At 40.5% G+C, this 21,217-nt stretch overlaps 3 protein-coding genes and 1 pseudogene across 3 annotated transcripts; all 4 read left to right on the forward strand.

Annotated features, from left to right (window-relative positions):
- Positions 1 to 16,283: 16,283 nt before the first annotated feature.
- Positions 16,284 to 16,787, forward strand: LOC149033363 (uncharacterized). The gene has a single exon (XM_089179797.1). The coding sequence runs from the start codon at positions 16,284 to 16,286 to the stop codon at positions 16,785 to 16,787; it is 504 nt and encodes a 167-aa protein (XP_089035923.1).
- Positions 16,717 to 17,598, forward strand: LOC149033364 (uncharacterized). Its single transcript, XM_089179796.1, is given in 2 exon segments — positions 16,717 to 17,071; positions 17,074 to 17,598. Coding segments are annotated over 2 exon segments (576 nt in total). The 5' UTR covers positions 16,717 to 16,827; the 3' UTR covers positions 17,406 to 17,598.
- Positions 17,599 to 19,982: 2,384 nt separating this feature from the next.
- On the forward strand, positions 19,983 to 20,342 carry LOC149033365 (uncharacterized). The gene has a single exon (XM_089179799.1). The coding sequence runs from the start codon at positions 19,983 to 19,985 to the stop codon at positions 20,340 to 20,342; it is 360 nt and encodes a 119-aa protein (XP_089035925.1).
- A 139-nt stretch (positions 20,343 to 20,481) lies between these two features.
- LOC149033366 (uncharacterized) lies at positions 20,482 to 21,053 on the forward strand (annotated as a pseudogene).
- Positions 21,054 to 21,217: the final 164 nt, after the last annotated feature.

Consider the following 21,217-nt stretch of genomic DNA (forward strand, 5'->3'; position numbering starts at 1 on the left):
AGTAATAGAATTTCAATGTTAACATTGTCAAATGCTCCACTGACATCAAGAAAAGCAGCTAAAATGTCTTTTTTGTTAATAAATGATTCTTCTACCTGAAGGGCTAGACTTAATAGATTATCTGATGTTGATTGCCCTTTTCTAAATCCGATTTGGCTTTTTGGAAGAATTTTTTTTTGCTCAACCCACCATTGCAAACGATTTTTTATTAACGTTTCAAAGAGTTTACATAGACACTGCGTTAGACTTATTGGTCTCATGCTTGTACCACCTGGTTTTTTAACGAAATGTACATATACATCTGTCCAAGAAACAGGGTAATTATTAGTACTATACATTTCATTGAATATGTCTAATAGGATAAGTTTATATTTTACAGGTAGTTCTTTTAGCACTTCGTAGTCTATTCCATCCATACCCGGACTAGAATGTATGTTTCTACTATCTAAGGCAATATTAAACTCTGAGAAATTAAATGATTTACTAAGCATTTCATTCTTTTCACAATTTGGTAAAAAATTAGGATCAGTATGGCACCAAGATGGACTAATTTTATTTAAGGCTGTGTCTAATAAACTATCATCGGTTTGATGGTTTTCTATTGTGTGACAAGGCCTTATTCTTGTGTATTTATTTTTCATTATTTTACAAGAATTCCAAACATAGCTTTGACTAGTATGTATGTAAGCTTTGTGTATTTATTGTACGATGTTATTAATTGTATGTTGATATCAACGGTTATACTTGAGAGGTCGACTTAACGGAAGAGTGGTTTGAAAGGAGAAAGTAGAAAATTAGAACAGTAGTGATAGATAGACTAGGGAGATAGAAGGGTTTAGTGCTAGCAGCTGATTGCGGTACACTTTTTTAAAGAGAGTTTAAGAAATAATATAAAACGATAATTATAGATATAAAGAATAGATATAGAGATAGAGAAGCATAAACATAAAATTGTTCATTCTCTATATTTTAGGTAAGTAGGACACATATACGTTAGGGTAAGTGAATTTGTTACGTTGGTAATAATAAAAACTCTATATTTTAGACGAATCAATCTTGTGTTTCTGCTTCAATTTAACCTGTTCACACATTATATGTATATTGATTTTTTCTGCAAATTTTTTATAATTTTCTCTACGTTTTGTTTTGAATAAACGTCTTACAATAGCACAGTTCTTTTTATAATCTATAAGATCATTCATACTTTTGGAATACCGCCATTTTTTAAAAGAAGCTTTTTTGAGTCTTAAGGCTTTTTCACACTCTGGATCCCACCAAGAAACAGGATTTCTGTGTATATTATTATTGACAAGTTTTTTCTCTGGAGTGCTTATTTGAAGTGCATTAACTATTAAATCAGTGAGAATTGAATATTTTGAGCTTGCATTAGAGCTTTCATACTCTACAGTAAATAATTTTACATAATTTAATTCCAATACTTCTAGAAATAGGGTCCAATTAGTTTTTATAGATTTAGGTCTGAAACTTTTTTTATTATAAATCGATTTTTGAATATTTATGTCTATATTAACAGGAAAGTGATCGGAGCAACAAGTCTCATCATTGACCTGTACATGTAATTTATCAGCTAGATTAATACTAGAAAAAATGAGGTCTAAATTGGATGTATAGTTAATTGGTTCGCGAATGTATGTTATAGTATCTGTATTGTGTAATAAAAGATTAGATTTATTAATACTTTCTAGTAAATTTTCACCATTAGAATCATTTTTTGGACAATTCCAGATTGTATGGTGGGAAATAAAATCTCCCGAGAAGAGAGTAAATTTAGTATTATCTATATTATTAATAACCGTATCCCACTATGACTATGATAAGATTCCACCTGGGGCTCTATAGCACGCAAATATATCAATGGCAGGTTTAACATTTTGAATACATATTCCCATTAATTCAACACTTATGTCCGGCACTCTTAAATTTTTAATTTCATAGCATACAAGGTTTTTTCGTACTAAAATTAGTATACCCCTCCTCCCCTTGAATGTAGCCTATTTTTTTGGAATGTTTTAAATCTAGGAAATTTGATGTTTTTGGTGAGCCATGTTTCGACACATATTAGAATGTCTAAATCAGTTAGCAAGTGACGTACTTCTTCTTTTTCAGAAATAGAGTGACAGTTCCAGTATAGTATTTTTAAATTTTTATCACACGACTGAGCCATTTTAATTAATATCAAAATTGTATAAGGCAGCACTTACATTCTTAAGAGTTTTTTTTTAATTATACTAAGCCTTGATTTAGCATTTCGATGTATAACGTGAGGATAAATTTTATCAATCATATCAGCTAAGCGTCTTGAGTTTTCAGTGTACTTTTTTAGCTAAGTCTATAACGTCATGAACGCCATATATAGCAGCGAGAAATTCTTCAAATTCTGTAAAGGGAATAATACATTTTTCTTTTGAATTTTCCAGTGTTAATTTTGCTGGTAAAAGTGCCTCTTGATGATTTATATTACTTTCAACATCCGACATATCTGGCTGAGAGTCCTTCGTATTATCAGAAACAATTTTTGTTTTTTTGGGCTTAGGCTTAGGTAAGCACCATTGCTCAGATGGTTTCTCTAAGAGCTTTTTGACACTCAAGAAAATGATACAACCAGTGAACATTTTAATGTGGTAAAAAATAACGGCAACAAAAATGAAAAATTCGATATTGATTTTTACAATTTTTAATTAACTTGTTTTAAGGTAAATACCAAAGTATAATAAATGGTTTTTTTTTACTTTAATAATATAAAAACGTTATTAGAAAAAGAAATTTTTCTATCATTCCATTCATATTTTTCTTTCAATCAATTCCATCGCATTTAAGGTAGTACCCTCTGTGTCGGTTTAAAAAAATCGATTTTTTTCACATATTTCTTAGAAAAACATTTCAAAAATATGCTCCGAAAATTTCAGACCGATATTCAAAGTATTCTCAAAATTATAGCTGAAAGTAGGGAGCGCGTCGTAGTGTGTATAACTCAGAACGCTCTCTATTTTGTTGCCTCCATTTACTCTCTGTTAGGTATTGTGTCGTTAATAGGCAAATTTTCAATTAAAATAATTGATGTGATAGTCAAATCAAGCATATGTAAAGGATGTCAGTATTCAGCAACAAAAAAACCCAATCGAACCTGAGAGTTTATGTGAAGATCACAAAAATGAATGCACAGCAAATCACGAGGGTAACAGTGGCAAAATGGAGGTCGACAGTGTTTCTGAAATGTTTAAGCGTTCTGAGGAGCGTTATGGTGTGAAGAACGTGAAATACATTGGTCAAACAGCCAGAAACGACGTCGATACTGTTGATAATGCTCGTATTTTCAGAGCGGAGAGAACTACAGAAGCAAACTCTAAAAAGGCCAGAACCTTACGTAGGGCTCTCAAAGCTGTTGAAAATGATAATTATGAGGAAGCTTAAGGGCTACTGTATGCACCAGGAATAGCAGAATAATGTAAGTATAATTTTTTTTATAATAAATCTGTTCTCAAAACTTTCAACGCGTTTTTCTCGAAACTACGTTTTTGAAATTTTAGAGAAGCACTCACAAACAAATATAGAACCGATTAGGATAAAATTTTTACCATTTATTCTTGACATATATTCTTACGCGTGATACCTCAAAAATCTTAATTTTTTTATAATAAATATATTTTTTTAAACAATTAAAGGTAAAAAAAGCACCAATTTTGGAAAAAAATTTTCACACGTTAGTCGCTTTGCTTTTTTTTTTTTTTTGAATAAAATATATATTTTATTGGTATCAAGTCTTTAATTAGGCCTATAGAATAATAAGTGTTTTTATTTTTTTTTTGTTTCAGACGGCTACAAAGGCTCTGTGCTTCTCCAAATTAAATTAGGGGACATCAATTTGACATTAAAAAAAGGGAGAAATCTTGCCCAAATAAGGTTAAAAAAAAATTTTTGTATTGCTTGAGATACTAATAAGAACATATTAAAATTTCAAAACGATCGCATTTTATTTTCCTATTCAAAAAAATTCATGAAAAAGCAATGAAATTTGTCTTCACAGGGGGGTTTTACTACCTTAATGGAAAAACATAAACACTATAAAATTTTGAAACAGCTGAATTAAGTACGAATTTCGAACACTTGAAAGAATGTCAAACACACACACGCACACACACACATACGATACACATACTTTCAACAGTTTCAACTCTCGATTTTGACGCGCAGGCGCGTCGTGGACGCCAACACGGTTGTATACCTATCCGCTCCGTGCTAGAGACCCTATAGGAGGGACGTGCGATGTAGATTTGTGGAAGTTAGAGGTGTTCCGTCCAAAGGCCGCGCAGCTTGGCTAGTTATTGACCACTGCAACTGACCAATCACCGTCGCCGGACTAGGGCCGATGGAAACTTCCTTTTTTACACTAGTGATCCACGCAGAGAACAGAAGTGACCAATAGAAATAATTGAACAAGCACACGACGAAAGAGACACAGAGAATTTTCAACGGTTACAGCGAGATATCTTAGAATTCACAGGAGTGAAGAGAATATCGACTGACTGGACTAAAGTGCCGCACACGAATGGACGAAATCGATCCAGCTTCCGCTGAATCCTAGATCATCGGGGCGCGGAGGACGACGCGCCGAGATCACGCCACGTTGATCCGCCAATCAAGGCCTCGGGTCGAGATCACGCCACAAGCTCCGGCCAATCCGGCGCTGCCACCCTCTGGACCGGCTACGTGGCCGAGCGGATTTTTCCCCCACCGGAAGCGCGCATTTCCGGCGGTTGCTAGTGACCTGAAGGTTGGTGCCGGTATACAGAGAGGTGTCAGCACCGTCCTGGTGAGAAGCGCCGCAACCTGACGAGTCGACCGAGAGGTGTCAGCACCGAGGAGGTGTGGGACGCCACAGATTGCTGGGGGACAAGAACTCGTGTAGTCACGTGATTGCGCGCGAAATATTCAAACATTGAAATAATTATAAAATAATGAGTTGCATCAAATACAGAAAAAAAATGAACTATATTTATTGATAATTAAAATTTTATAATAAAATAGAATAGGTTACACACCAAAATTATTAAATATTCAATAAGAAAGATTCAATTAAGTTTGATTTGATAAAAGGCAATAAGTCCGTCAACAAACGATGAGTTATAGGTTAAGTTTGTACATTTATACACTTGTAATTATTAAATAAATAACTTAAACTTACACTTATAGAATACTAAAAAAGAAAAAAAAAGCAATTAATCATAAAAATCACAATAAAAACTATAAGTATTCCAAACCTAAACTAACCACAGCCGTTAACACGTTGCCGCAAATGACGGCTATAGCCGTCCGATCTTCGTATTTCTAAGCACGATCGTCAAATTAAAAGTGTGCGGGTACGTGTTAATACATACTAAAGATAAACATGGCTGGGTGATGCAACGGAAGCTGTCCCCCCATATTTTTAGCCTTGTAATCCACATAGCGTGTCCCTCCTACAGGGTCTCTACTCCGTGCGTGATTGCAGCGCCATGGTATCTATGAACTAGGGGACGCTGCTGCTGAGGTTTTTAATATCTAAACGTATAGGGCTTTGCGATAACAATTCATTTTTGTTATTAAAAAAGATTTTTTTTTTTGCATGTCTGACCACGTGACAATAAAATTTCAATCTTGGGCAATTATGATGCAAAAATTCTCGCTAAAATGTAAGTATAATTAATAATTTAAAAACAGTATGAAAGCTGTAGCGTTTACTGTAGTAAATAAAAAGTTAGATTATAGCCACAGTATAGATCAAATTTTAAATAATATTAGCAAGCAGATAAAGTATGATGTGACATTAGTTTCAAAAAAAATAAATATGTGGCGTCCCACACCTCCTCGGTGCTGACACCTCTCGGTCGACTCATCAGGTTGCGGCGCTTCTCACCAGGACGGTGCTGACACCTCTCTGTATACCGGCACCAACCTTCAGGTCACTAGCAACCGCCGGAAATGCGCGCTTTCGGTGGGGGAAAAATCCGCTCGGCCACGTAGCCGGTCCAGAGGGTGGCAGCGCCGGATTGGCCGGAGCTTGTGGCGTGATCTCGACCCGAGGCCTTGATTGGCGGATCAACGTGGCGTGATCTCGGCGCGTCGTCCTCCGCGCCCCGATGATCTAGGATTCAGCGGAAGCTGGATCGATTTCGTCCATTCGTGTGCGGCACTTTAGTCCAGTCAGTCGATATTCTCTTCACTCCTGTGAATTCTAAGATATCTCGCTGTAACCGTTGAAAATTCTCTGTGTCTCTTTCGTCGTGTGCTTGTTCAATTATTTCTATTGGTCACTTCTGTTCTCTGTGTGGATCACTAGTGTAAAAAAGGAAGTTTCCATTGGCCCTAGTCCGGCGACGGTGATTGGTCAGTTGCAGTGGTCAATAACTAGCCACGCTGCGCGGCCTTTGGACGGAACACCTCCAACTTCCACATTGGTGACCCCGACGTGATCCAGCAGAAACGGGTCTGATTGGTCTCTCTCTCTTTTTTTTTTCTTCTTTTCTCTGTCTCAATTTTTTTTTTTCTTTACGGTTTCGCCCGTGATCGGCCGAAAAAAAACGCTATCTTATCGCTATTTCTGGCTCGCCCGTTATAACGGCCATTTTGATTTGTGGCAACGGCTAACGGCCATTTTCGACCGAGGTCTTGAATTCGGCAGCCATCTTGTCTTCTTGTACCTTCGTCTCTCGCCTCTTGTCCCCTCTCGCACATTCGGCCTGCCACGTCATCGCAGGATCCCTCTCGTGTGCGACCTATCGTTCGTACGAACCCGGCTGTCTTCGGTACCTCTCGGCTATCTTCGGTACCCATCGTCTTCCGTTCGCTATTTTTCGTTTCTACCGTTACTTCTCGTCTTAATCTTTCTCTCTCGTGATTTTCTTTCGTCTGTTCACTTCGTGATTCTCTCTCCTTTTTTTTCGTTTTTTTTTTCTTTTCTTTTCTTTCTCGTTATCTTTTTCTCTTTTCTTCATCGATAGCATGCCGATCACGCGGTCAGAAGCCCCGCAGCGCGTCACCGGCGATACGCCCGGCGCGTCTGCTCGCCGTGATTCGCCTGTAACTGACCCAAGCGGTCCAGCAGGCAACCCCCCCCGGCCCCCCGGCTCCTGGGACGGCTTCCGAACCAGTCGGAGCTTCAGTTTTGGAGGGACCGGTCCTGGAGAGACCTCTCAAGAACACTTGGGCCATTCCGCCCCCGCTCCGGCGATCTCCTCTGCTGCCGCCCCCCGACGTTTAGCGCCCCGCGAGCTATCCGTGGCCGCGGTTCTCGCGTCGCAGTCCGGAGGTCTGGCTCGTGCAGATGGAGTCGCTTTTCCATCACAATGACGTGGTCTCCGATGCGGACCGCTATCACGCGGCCGTAGCAGCTTTTGATCCCGAAACGGCGGAGGAGATGTTTGATGTTCTCCAGCGCCCCCCGAGGTTCGAGAAATACGCCAACCTGAAGAAGCACTTATTGGCCAGATTTGGGGACACCATGCATCAGCGTCTCCACAGCCTATTTTCGGGGTTGTCAATGGGGGACCGAACGCCGTCTCAACTTCTTCGACAGATGCGACACCTCGCCGGGAGTTCCGTCGGTGACGACGTGCTCCGGGTCCGGTGGCTAGATCTTCTCCCCCCCCCCCATAACCCAACTCCTCCGCCTTCTACGCTCAGCCCAGCTGGACGAGCTTGCGGCCACGGCCGACAGCCTCATGGAGCATGCCCCACCTGACATCTGTGTGGTTCGGCGTGCTCCCCGCAGCGCCTCGCCCGACACGAAACCTGCTACTTCCTCGCGAGATCCCTGTGCTTGGCCAGGCACGTCGGAGCAAAAGCTGGATGCAGTGTGTGCCGAGCTGTCTAACTTAACTTCGGCGATCAATCGGTCTATTGACCAACAGCAGGAGATTCTAGCGGCTTTCAGCCGAGTAAAGATCTCCTGCTCGTCACCGCCTCCGCGACGACCGTCGCGCCTCCTCCACCTTCGGCGGGATCGGCGTCTGCATCGTCGCCAGCTGTCAAGCCATTACAATCTTCGAGACCGCCTCTGACTATCAGGACTCTCCCTCCGTCGCACCGTTGGTGCCACTATCATATACACTACAGGGAACGAGCGGCGAGCTGCAAGCCGCAGTTTCCGAGAGGACACACGTGGAAAAAACTAACTTCGCCACCTAACAATTCGGCGGTAACCGGTGGCCGATTATCCATCTCTTCGGATTACCGCCTTCATATTTTCGAGAGCTCGTTACGGCTGCCTATGTTAATCGACTGCGGCTCGGTAGTCTCGCTCCTACCCCGCCGTCTCGTCTCGGAATCGCTCTCCTCCGACGAGCTTCGTCTTGTCGCTGCCAACGGCACCCCTATTCGCACCTTCGGTCGCCACCTGCTGACGCTTTCGCTTGGTCTCTCGCGAGAGTTTCAGTGGCTCTTCGTGGTGGCCGACGTGCCCGAGCCCATCCTCAGGGCTGACTTTTTGAACCATTCCGGCCTTTTGGTCGACATTCGTCGCCAACGCCTCGTTGATCCATCTTCGGCCGAAGAATCGGCCTTGCACTTCCGGAAAGTCGCCCTCCACGGGGTTGCTTCTGTCGCAGTCTCGTCTGACTTACGGCACCGAGCCGCCTACGACTCGCTTCTCGCCGAGTTCGCTGATCTCGCTCGGCCATCGAAGTCCGGGGCTCTGCTCCAGGGCTGCAGTGTGGTGCACCGCATTGTTACGGCTGGACCGCCCGTTTTTGAACGTCCGCGTCGCCTTACCGGCGATCGCTTGTCCGAGGCTAAGTCCACCTTCGACCGCCTGCTCCTTCAAGGAGTTATTCGACCGTCTTCCAGCCCGTGGGCAAGCCCCCTCCACCTCGTGGCAAAAGCCACCGGCGGTTTTCGTGCGACAGGCGACTACCGTCGTCTGAACGCTATCACGCTGCCTGACCGCTACCCTCTTCCCGTCATTGAGGACTTGCTCGAGGACAGTTTCGGTAGCTCGGTCTTCTCGGTCATCGACCTTCAGGAGGCCTACTTCCAGGTTCCTATGGCGGAGTCAGACATAGAAAAAACGGCCGTAACCACGCCTTTTGGCTTATTCGAGTTCCTCCGAATGCCGCTCGGCCTTCGCAACTCCTCCCAAACCTTTCAGCGGTTTATGGACTCGCTGCTTCGAGATCTCTCTTTCGTCCGTTGTTATATCGACGACCTCTGCGTCCGATCCTCCTCGCACGAAGAGCACCTTCACCATCTTCGGGTCCTCTTCGCTCGCTTGCGGGAGGCCGGACTTTCATTCAAGGTCGAAAAACTGCAGCTCGGACTTCCGAGCGTCGTTTTCTTGGGCTATCGGATCTCTTCAAGGGGTATTCGTCCTCCGGAGCGCAAGGTCCTTGCGATTCGGAACTTCCAAAAACCCGCAACGCCAAGGAGCTTGCGGCGTTTTCTGGGGATGCTTAACTTCTTCAGGCGGAGCCTGCCTCGTGCCGCACACACCCAGGCTCCGCTCAACAAGCTCCTCCGAGGTCTTCCAGTCGGCAGCCGTCGACCGCTCATCTGGAACGATGAAGCTGACCGTGCCTTCGAAGACGCCCGCCGCAGCCTCGCGACAGCCACGGAGACAGCCTTCCTCTCGCCGTCCGCCCCGCTTCGTCTCGCCACCGACGCCTCCAACTCGGCCGTCGGCGCTGCGTTGCTGCAGCGTGTCAACGAGTCTGGCGGCCGATCGGTTTTTTCTCCCAGACGCTGTCCTCAACGCAGGCCCGCTACAGCACCTACGATCGGGAGCTCCTGGCCGTCTTCCTCGCTGTGCGTCATTTCAGGCGAATCCTGGAGGGTCGTCCGTTCACGGTGGTGACGGATCATCGGCCGCTCATCTACGCAGCCCGCCAGCCCTCGGATAAGGCCTCTCCACGTCAACAACGGCAGCTCGACTTCCTGCTCCAGTTTGACGTCAAGTTCGAGCATATCAGCGGCCCAGACAACGTCGTTGCCGACGCCCTCTCCCGGACCTTGGAGGACACTCCCGTCCCGGATCGGCCTTTGGACAACTCATCGCCTCCAGCAGCGGCTCCTGTCTGCGCCACGGTCAGCTTGCCTTCAGCGCTCAGTCTCGAGGCCATCGCGGATGCACAAGCTCGCGACGACGAGCTCCCATCGCTCGCAGCACGCACCTCCCTCAACATCCAACGCCTCATCCTTGGGGGAATCAAGGTGGCCTGCGATTCACACGGCGGTCGAGTCCGGCCTTACCTGCCTCGGACTCTTCGGCAAACCGCCTTTGAGGCCATCCACGGTCTCGCCCATCCCGGTGTCCGTGCCACGGTACGGGACATCTCGCAGCAGTTTGTCTGGCCCGGTCTTCGCAAGGACGTCACCGTCTGGGCACGTTCCTGTCTTCCGTGCCAGCGCTCGAAAGTCTCCAGGCACAATCGTGCCGCGCTCTCCCGCTTCCAGGCTACGGAGAGCCGTTTCGAGCATGTCCACGTCGACATCGTCACGCTGCCTCAGGTAAAGAATTACCGATATTGCCTTACTATCATCGACCGTTTCACCAGATGGCCAGCAGCTGTTCCGCTCGAGGACATACAGGCAGAGACCGTCGCTAAGGCTTTTACGTTGGCATGGATCGCGGACAAAGAATGCCCGCTCACCATCACATCTGACCAGGGCACTCAGTTCGAGTCTTCTCTCTTTGCTGCGCTTGCTCAAGTCTCGGGAACCACGAGGATCAGAACGACGCCTCACCATCCGCAAGCTAACGGCATGATTGAGAGATTTCATCGCACGCTCAAATCGGCGCTTATGTGCGCCCGGGCTCCTTGGCCTGACGCACTCTCACTCGTGCTTCTCGGCCTCCGGAACGCCTACAAAGAGGATCTGCAGGCTTCGCCAGCGGAGATGGTTTTCGGCACGCCGCTGAGGATCCCCGGCGCCTTCTTCGCGCCGTGCAGCTCGCCTGTCGACCACACCTCCTTCATCGGCTGTCTTCGGTCCCTTATGGGAGCCCTGAGTGCCACTCCGGCTTCTGACCACTCTCGACGTCGTCCTTTCTTCTACAAAGACCTGCGGACATGTACGCACGTCTTTCTTCGAGTAAACACCGTCAGAAGACCCCTAGAACAGCCTTACAGCGGACCTCATCGGGTCCTTCGCCGCATAGATGACAAGGTCTACGTCATCGAGGTCAACGGCTCGGGACGGACTGTCTCAACGGACGCTCTAAAACCAGCGTACCTCGACACCTTCGACGCGATAGCACAGACATCGGCTCCGGCTTCGTCGTCGTCTCCTCGTCCTACGGCTGCTTCCGGACCTCCACCTACGGTGCAGACTTCGCCTTCGACCTCCAGACCTGTCATCAACTCGCCACCAACAACTTCTACCGCCACCACTCGATCACCTCCTGCGACCTCCAGCAGCGGCCAACTTCGAAGACGTCATCGACCGAACATCCTACGAAGAACATAGTCTTCCGTTCGCCTCCGGCGTCCGGTCCAGAGGGGGGAGTGACTGTGGCGTCCCACACCTCCTCGGTGCTGACACCTCTCGGTCGACTCGTCAGGTTGCGGCGCGCTTCTCACCAGGACGGTGCTGACACCTCTCTGTATACCGGCACCAACCTTCAGGTCACTAGCAACCGCCGGAAATGCGCGCTTCCGGTGGGGGAAAAATCCGCTCGGCCACGTAGCCGGTCCAGAGGGTGGCAGCGCCGGATTGGCCGGAGCTTGTGGCGTGATCTCGACCCGAGGCCTTGATTGGCGGATCAACGTGGCGTGATCTCGGCGCGTCGTCCTCCGCGCCCTGATGATCTAGGATTCAGCGGAAGCTGGATCGATCTCGTCCATTCGTGTGCGGCACATTATTCCAGTCAGTCGATATTCTCTTCACTCCCGTGAATTCTAAGATATCTCGCTTTAACCGTTAAAATTCTCTGTGTCTCTTTCGTCGTGTGCTTGTTCAATTATTTCTATTGGTCACTTCTGTTCTCTGTGTGGATCACTAGTGTAAAGAAGGAAGTTTCCATTGGCCCTAGTCCGGCGACGGTGATTGGTCAGTTGCAGTGGTCAATAACTAGCCACGCTGCGCGACCTTTGGACGGAACACCTCCAACTTCCACAAATATATATGTAAGAGTGAGAGAAAGATAAAGAGTGCAAGTGTAGGGTGTGTGTGAAAACAATTGACGAATGTGAAAGATGCATATATGTAATACTTCTATATGGACAGTTTAAATGGGAAGGAATGTCCCACTATTAAGGTGCCGACATATACTATTTTTCTCTCTCGTCCCAGATACCTGGTTCACGTTGCGCATGCTTGAGAATTCCCCATGATATTAATAGAGGGGGAAGAATGAGCGGAATAATTTTGTGGTTATGATTCTGTTTACAAATATATTTATTATTGTAATTCAAAAAAACAATTATAAATTTTAAAAAACTTTTGTTTTTATTTAAATAATATTCTTTTTCCAACAATCAGTTATTGAAAAATGGTGAAGTTGTATTATTTATGTGATAGAAAAGCGTCGAGAGCTGACAATATTTCTTTGCTTCCAGTAAGTGCAAATTATTTTTAATTTTTTAGATGAAATCCTTTATTATGTTATTAATAATATTTAAATTTGATCAATTTTTGATTGTCGAAAAATTTGGAGATACGTTTGAAGTGGCTAAATGCTTGTGGATTAACTGAAAATAATGATGTAAAAAGAACTTGCATATGTTCCAGACATTTCAAAGCTGATGATATTTGTCAATCAAAAATTTTTGGAGTTGTTAAATCTTCTATAAAACGTAATGCAGTTCCTACACTTTATTTAACAAATCCACTCAGTTTTGATAAAACTAGTAAATTACCACCAAACAAGCCGCTATCGGAAGTATTTGATGAGAATGGAGTCAGCAATCAATCGTCATCATGTTTTTCTGAGAATAATATTGTCAACCAATATAATGTACTCAATACTTTGCAAAAAAGTAAAATAATAAGATTTATGTATAGACATAGAAGGATAGTAACAAAAAAAAAATTTATATATTATTTCTACTATTTGTAGGTCCAAAAAATGTTTTGAAGTAGTAGATAGAATTTGTGTCATAAACAAAAGCCCCGAGTCAGACTCGTGGTGAGGAATTTGTGTATCCTATGCCGCGTGTTATTATTAGACCGAACAGTTAGCGCAATCGAATGTTTTTCCTTTGATTGTAAGGTCAGTATTTTTTTTTTTTTTTTTTTTTTCATTTGTTTCTGACGAAACTGGATGATTTCTTACTTTAGTTGCCCGTAAAGCTTCGTTGCTGTCAGACGTTTCAAATATAACTTCGTATAAAGAATTAAGAAACTCTTATACCCATCATGCCGAGAAGAAAGATATCTAATTGTGATGGTAGTCAAGAGAAGTGTGGCACTATTGCCGATTCTGATTCGACAGATCCTTTTCAATATGATAGTGAGGACAGTGATATTATTGTTCCTGTAACAAAACGTCCACGAAGATTAATAATTGAAGATGATTCCGATGATGAAGACAGCACTTATCAGCAATTACCAGCGCAATGGTTTTGGGAAGAAAAAAATAACAAGCCGAAAATCTGGAAGTATACACAAACACCTGGCATAACAGCAGCAATTCAGGACCAATTAGGTGGAAGTAAAAGAGAGTTAGACTTTTTTAATATAATATTCGACAATGTGTTTTGGGATAATATTGTTCAGGAAACGAATCGATACGCAGAAAAAATAAAAAGCCATACACATACAAAAAGGATAATTGATGAAACTTGGATGCCGGTAGATCGCAATGAAATTAAAATATACTTTGCATTATGCATCATAATGGCTCAAGTAAAGAAACCGAAAATCCAGATGAACAGGTCTAAAAGAGCCATTATAGAAACACCCATATTCCGAAAATGTATGCCACTAAGAAGATTTTTACAAATCACTAGGTTTCTCCACTTTGCAAATAACGATACGGCTGACAACAGTGATAAATTACGTAAAGTGACACCTGTGATAAACTATTTTAATGAAAAATTTAAAGACATATATGTAATGGAAGAAAATATCGCGATCGATGAATCACTGATGAAATTTAAGGGACGTATGTCTTCTAAACAATTCAATCCTTCAAAAAGGGCGAGGTTTGGAATTAAATTTTATAAACTCTGCGAGTCATCATCGGGTTACTGCTATAATTTTAAAATATATTCAGGAAACGATAAAACAAGTCTTGAATACAGTGCATCTGAAACTGTTGTGATGGAGTTATTGCAATTAGTACTAGATAAAGGACATAACTTATATATAGATAACTGGTATTCTTCGCCGAAATTGTTTCTAACTTTGGTTAGAAATGGAACAAACGTTCTTGGGACAGTACGTTGCAAGAGAAAAAATATGCCGGGAGATTTTGGTAAAGCAAAATTGAAAAAAGGAGACTGTATAATAAGAAGTTGCAATGGCATACTAGCGGTGAAATGGAAAGATAGACGAGACGTCCATATGCTTTCAACAAAGCACGAAAGTGCAGAAATGATTGCGCAAAACGGAAGTCATCTAAGCCCTATTTTGAAGCCAAAATGTGTTATAGATTATAATATGGGAATGATTGGTATTGATCGCCAGGATCAGGTATTAGCGAGTTTCCCTATTATGAGAAAATTCATAAAAGGGGTACCGAAAAATCTTTTTTTACATGTGCGATATGGCCCTTTTGAATTCATATATTCTGTACAACAAAACCATTATGGGAAAGAAACAGAATTACACTGAGTACAGGCTTCGAATAGCTGAAGGAATATTACAAACCGTGCCATTACAAAATTATAATAGACCAGAACCATTATCGAACGGGGATATACCAATGAGGCTACAGGCGCAAAATTGGGGTCACTTTCCGAAACATATTGATCCCACGCCATTGAAAAAAAATCCAACGAGAGCTTGCAAAGTCTGTACCAAACATAAGAAAAGATGTGAAACTACGTGGGAATGTAAGAACTGTCGCGTTGCGTTACATGTACCTCATTGTTTTGAAAGATATCATACAGTTGAAGACTATTAATTTTCATTATTCTAAATGTTATTGATTCATTATCTACTTTGAAATAATAAATTATTTTTGTCAACTGATCAATTGATTATGATTACTTCCTAGACGTATTAAAATTACTATTTGTACCTAAACATTGTTTATTATTTCACAATTCCTTTCGTTGCATTGAAATATATATGTTACGAAAAGTATACACTTTGCGCCAGTTCGGGTACACGGCTGAACAGTTGAATGGCACGGCGCGCGAACGAATTTCTTGCGTATTATAGCTCGCGCAATTGGTAGATATCGTGTAGGCCAAGAGTTTAAAAATTTATCTATTAATGATCCTGAAGAAGCTATTGCTCAATTTACTCGAAATATAACACCTTCTTTATTACCACTAATACGACAACTACCTTGACTTGTCCCTAAAGAATGTTACCAATCAATCGACGATGAGTGGCGACAGTTACGTAACTTCAATTTACCAGAAAATATTAAAGTCACGGACCCTGTAGATTCATATTGGCACAAATTAAAAAAATTTGAAGATAAAGACGAAATTTGTTTTTTTTTTAATCTAGCTAATTTTCTTTTTTTTTAAGTATGACGTCACTACCTTTGTCAAACGCAGATTTTGAGCGTATTTTTAGTAAAATAATTAAATTAAATCAAAGATTTGAAATAAGTTTTCTATTGAAACGCTTAATGGGTTGTTATTGTCTAGTCAAAGAGTAAATTTAAATTGTGTTACTTATGAACCTAGTCAACGCGAATACAACTTAATTAACAGTAAACATACCATAACGGGTCAAATGACCCATTTTGAACTTTTGCATTGAAAATGCACGTATAATTTTATTGCGTTTGCACATTTGACTTCATGACTTTTTCTAAGTAATTAATGTACAGTTATAAAAATTTTTTTGTTTTGTTTTGTTTATTCTGAGTAATCCTTGTTGTATACCGATATCTACCACAACGGGTCATTTGACCCGGAGAGAATTTTTTTGTTTTATGAGATTATCGAGTCATATTTGTAGTCAGTAAGTTGCACATTCTTCCAAAGACTGTTGCGTAAAGTAGTTCAACGAAAATAGCTCAGAATAATTTCAAGAAAATATCAAATTTTAGATTAAAAATAGCTTTTTAGTGTAAGAAAAAGTGGCAAAAATTGAAAGTCTTGGTAAGTACCTAGCTTATATTTTATTTTGATAGCTATAGTAATACAGGTCATTTTTTACCCAGAAAAATGTCGAAGCAAACAAGACAGTACAAGTTCTTAGAGGATATAAATAATATTGGCGAAGAGTTTTCAGAAATTAGTGAAGATGAATTTTCTGAAAATGAAGATATATTGGTTGCAAATAAAAATGAGTTTGATTCTACAGATACTGACGATGAAGAGGAAAATATTGTGAATGTATGTAGTGGCCGAAAAAGAATAAGATTACTCTCAAGCTCGGAAGAAAGTGAAGTAGAAATAAATGAACAAAATGTTGCGAATGATGAATCTGTTTGGCAACAAATGCAAGTAGGTGGCACACCTGGAAGAGCACCACTTCATAACATTTTCAGGCAAGAAGTAGGCCCAACAGGATATGCAAAACGTCATATAATGAAAGGTAAAGTTAGTACTGCATTTTCATTGATAATTGACCACCGGATTATGAACCATATTCTTCACAAGCAAATCTCTAGCAACACAACTCCTAGCCAAAAAAACTACGTTAGTTGGAACTATTCGGTCAAATAAAAGAGAATTACCACTAATTGCGAAGCAAAAGAAAGATGATATGGAACGATTTTCATCGAAAATTTTTACAACAGGTAATTGTACTTTTACAATCTATAAAAGTAAGCTAACAAAAAAAGTACTTTTACTTAGTTCTAAACATAAATTCGTTAAAGTAGAAAACAATGATAAACGTTTACCTGAAACTGTTTCATATTATAATAAAACCAAATTTGGTGTAGACATGACCGATCAAATGGCGAGGAAATTTACTACAAAATCTAAGTCTTGCAGATGGCCTCTCCAAGTTTTTTCAATATCCTTGATTTAGCTGGCATAAATGCCTGGATTTTGTACAAGCAAACGACAGGAGAAAATATTTCGAGACAAGATTTTTTACTCAAGCTAGCAGAAGAGCTTGGCGCCGATTTTCGAGAAGCCCGTGAACAACCAAAACAAGAAACAAATACGAAAGGATCGTTGCCTAAGTCTACTACAGATGCTTATAAACGTATAAGATGTCAAATAGGATACTGTAAAGAAAATAAAACCAACAAAATTTGCTCTAAATGTAAAAAATATGTTTGCGGAAAATGTACAATGGACACACTTATATGTAAAAAATGCGATGAACTATGAATTAAAAATTTTTATTTTTTGCTTTTGTAATAGAAATGCTCAACATACTATTTTGTTTAATTATAATAAACTTAATTTATATTTTTATTTCCTTCCTAACATCCATATTTCATACATTCAAGCATGAAACATAAAGTCGGGTCATTTGACCCGCTATGGTAGAAATAGGTATATATTAAGTCTTGGTATGATTAGTGTTAAGAAATCATTATATGTTAGTGAAAAGAAAAGTATTTATGATAAAAACAATAACGAGGAAGAAGTGATTTTAGAAAAGTCCGACATGGAAGACTGATTTATGCCAAATTATTTTGTTAATGCTTGTGTTAAATTATTGAAATAATTTAATTTATTGGTATTATTTGTGTTATGTTTTTCTGAAAGTTTAATTTATTGATTGTTACATAGCTAATATTATAGTATAATCTAGAAAATTAATATTAAAATAAAAAAAAGGTCATCAAGTTCGGGAAAATGTACCTTTTATACATTTTGTGCACTTTTGTATTAAGAAAATCTGGAAATCTGGAAAAAAGTCTATGTTAACCTAGTCAAAAATTACAGATTGTAACTTTTTTCCGTGCGTACGATAATTCTACTGAGAACCCGATAATTTTACGGCACTTTGTCAATCAGACAAGCAAAAGCTTCTGCATCACTGCTCCCCTTTCACATGTCGCGTCACTAGTGAGAAAGCGACGTTGTGCTCACTAACGCGTTCTTCTAACCTCGAAACAATTTCCTTAAGAGTTTATACTTTTTTTTTACTGTATGGTGGAAAATTTACAGTAAAATATATGTTATTCTTCATATACTTAACTACTTTTTTGCAAAATTTCAAGAATTTCTCATTACTCCTTTATACATTTTGGTGACTGAATATCTGAAAAATGCTCATTTCATAGTGTATAAGCCATTGCTCGTATGCAAAATTCGCAATTTTTGATAAACGATATCTTGAAAACGGTACGGTGAAACGGTCGCAAATTTTGCAGAAGTATTCTTTCAATAATTTCTTTAGTATCTCACAAAAATTCATTAAATTTGCATAACTTTTGATTTGTGTTAGAACTACCTTAAATAAAAAGACTTTTGTTTATAGCAACACAATTTGATTTACACATAAGAGAAAAAAATTTAACCGTCCCTTTGAAACGATTATTCGAACGGATAACGTTCGCTTACATATATATATGTGGCGGTGCGCGCTCAGCAACGCCGCGGTCGTCCGAGACTGGCACCGCGCCGGGGGCCCGATCTCCCCGGGCCGGAGTTTGCTGAACGACGATCAGTTCGAATCCGACTTAGAAAGCGACTAGACGAAAGAAATTAATTGACTGTAGAAAGAAACAATAAAGACTTATATCTGACCTGGCATACCTAAACGGCTTACTCTTGTTTTACGATACTGATCTACGCTCTATTGGAGACCTCACCTCATCCTCTCCAAATATATGCATACTAGTAATATACAAGTACATCAAAGTTTCCACAAATAAATGTAGTAACTCTACTATGCAAACGATTATCCAAAAAATGAGAAATATTCAATATAAATTTAAGAATATAGAAACGCGTATGTGTGTGTGTTTCACATTACACGTGATATGAAGTAGTGCTTTCAGTATTTAATGATGTATTAAATAAATAAAAAATATAGCAAAACGATGTACAATAAACACTACCTGATACGCACACTTAGATGTAAAGTACATCGTGTAATCACTAGCCAAATAACAGCCGCCACCAATAGGGGAAAAAACTTAAACTAAACCCACGCAAACTGTTTCTCACCCATACTTGTGTAACACCTGGGCACATGCATAGATGAGAACGCAGAAAGTACGGGGGGAGAAACGAAAGATAAGTATATTAGAAGCTGAAATCCTGATCTAAGAAATATGATTACGACAAACAAATAAATACATTTGCATAAAAAATAATCTAAGCGACTAATGACTGTACAAGTCACTTCATAAATAATGACTAAATATTAAGTAATATATTTAATTAATATATCTCAAAACCTCGGACGACTTCTTTCATTAACACTATTCCTACCAGGACCGGTCAAATGACCGTTTTTAAATTTTCAATTGGATTTTCCTACATTCAACGTAAGTGAATCACCTTTAAACTTTACGACTTTTCCTTATATATATGTTTGATACATTTTTCAATATTCAATTATTTTTTTATTGTTTATTTTTCTGAGAAAAATTTGTGGTCTGTCTTATCTACCACGACCGGTCATTTGACCGGTAGTACGATTTATACATTTTTGTAATAGTTTCTCTGTAAGACTCAATGTTAAAACTATAAAGTCGTTACAAAGGAAAGGTAATGTAGTTGTGGTACGATTTCATTCGAGAAGTGCCTTCCAGAAAATGATTTACGGCACTTCAAAGTGTCTACAGTTCTCGCTCGACTATCGGGTTAGCAGTGTTTTTTTTTGCAATTCTGTATGCACGCGGCGCATATGAGGCTAAGAATATATATATAGCACTTCTATGGAATCAAAAGTAGGGCCCGCCTTTTTTCTCAAATACTATAAGTAGACATGACTTTACGGAGATTATGAGATTTATTCGATTTGACGACAGAAACCAACAAAGCCAACGGTTACAAACCGATAAATTTGCTATGATTTCCGAAGTTTGGTACAAGTTTATTGACAACAGTCAAAATTGTTATAAACCAGGACCATATATTACTATGGACGAACAATTGTTTCCAACGAAAGCAAGGTGTAGATTCACTCAATACATGTTCAATAAACCGGACAAATTTGGTATAAAATTTTGGTTAGCATCCCATGTACGTAGCAAATATATAATAAACGGCTTTCCATATTTGGGAAAAGATAAAAGTAGAGAACCCTTAGTTCCTCTTGAAGAGTTTTTCACTATGAAATTAGTAGAATCGTATGTAGGATAAGGAAGAGATATAACCACGGACAACTTTTTTACAAGCCTATCTTTAGCAAAAAAATTTTAGCAAAAAAAAAACTACGATTGTTGGGACAATTAGAGCAAATAGAAAAGAGCTACCAAGACTGGCAAAACTGAAAAAAGACATGGCACTTTTCTCAACCAAACTCTATCGCTCAAATAATTGTATGTTGACAATTTAGAAAGCCAAACCAAGAAAGAAAGTTCTAATTCTCAGTTCAATGCACAACTCCGTACAAGTTGAAGAAAATGACACCCGAACACCGGAGACAATTCAATTGTATAATAGCACCAAATTTGGCGTAGATGTGACCGACCAAAATGGCCAGAAATTATTCGGTAAAATATAAATCTCGGAGATGGCCTGTGCAAGTATTTTTTAATATCTTGGATTTAGCCGGGATAAATGCATGGGTGTTATATAAAGAAACTACGGGAGGAGAAATTACAAGACAGGAATTTCTATTCCAATTGGCAGAAGAACTTGCCATCGAATACCAACAAGAGCTCTGCAAAGAAAATCAACCAATACCTATCGCAAGTACAAGTACAGTTTTCTCGTGAACGGATAACATGTCAGATAAGGTATTGTAAAGATAATAAGACGAACAAAATCTGTCTAAAATGTAAAAAGTACGTATGCGGAAAATGTACAGTTGAGAAGTTCATTTGTAAAAAATGCGGCGAAAAAGAATAAAATGTAGATTATGTACACTTGAATAAAAAGAAAATATATTTTTATACTTGCAAGCTGGCTATTGGTCTGCATTCAATACTGAAAAATATAAGTTGTAAAAGACCAGTCATTTTGACCGGCCGCGGTAGGAATAGGTATACGTGAAGTGTCGGTAGGAATAGTGT

This window comes from Polistes dominula, unplaced genomic scaffold (assembly GCF_049000335.1).
Source record: "Polistes dominula isolate Pdom_NZ unplaced genomic scaffold, Pdom_raw_medaka contig_334, whole genome shotgun sequence".
In the NCBI taxonomy this organism is placed as follows: domain Eukaryota; kingdom Metazoa; phylum Arthropoda; class Insecta; order Hymenoptera; family Vespidae; genus Polistes; species Polistes dominula.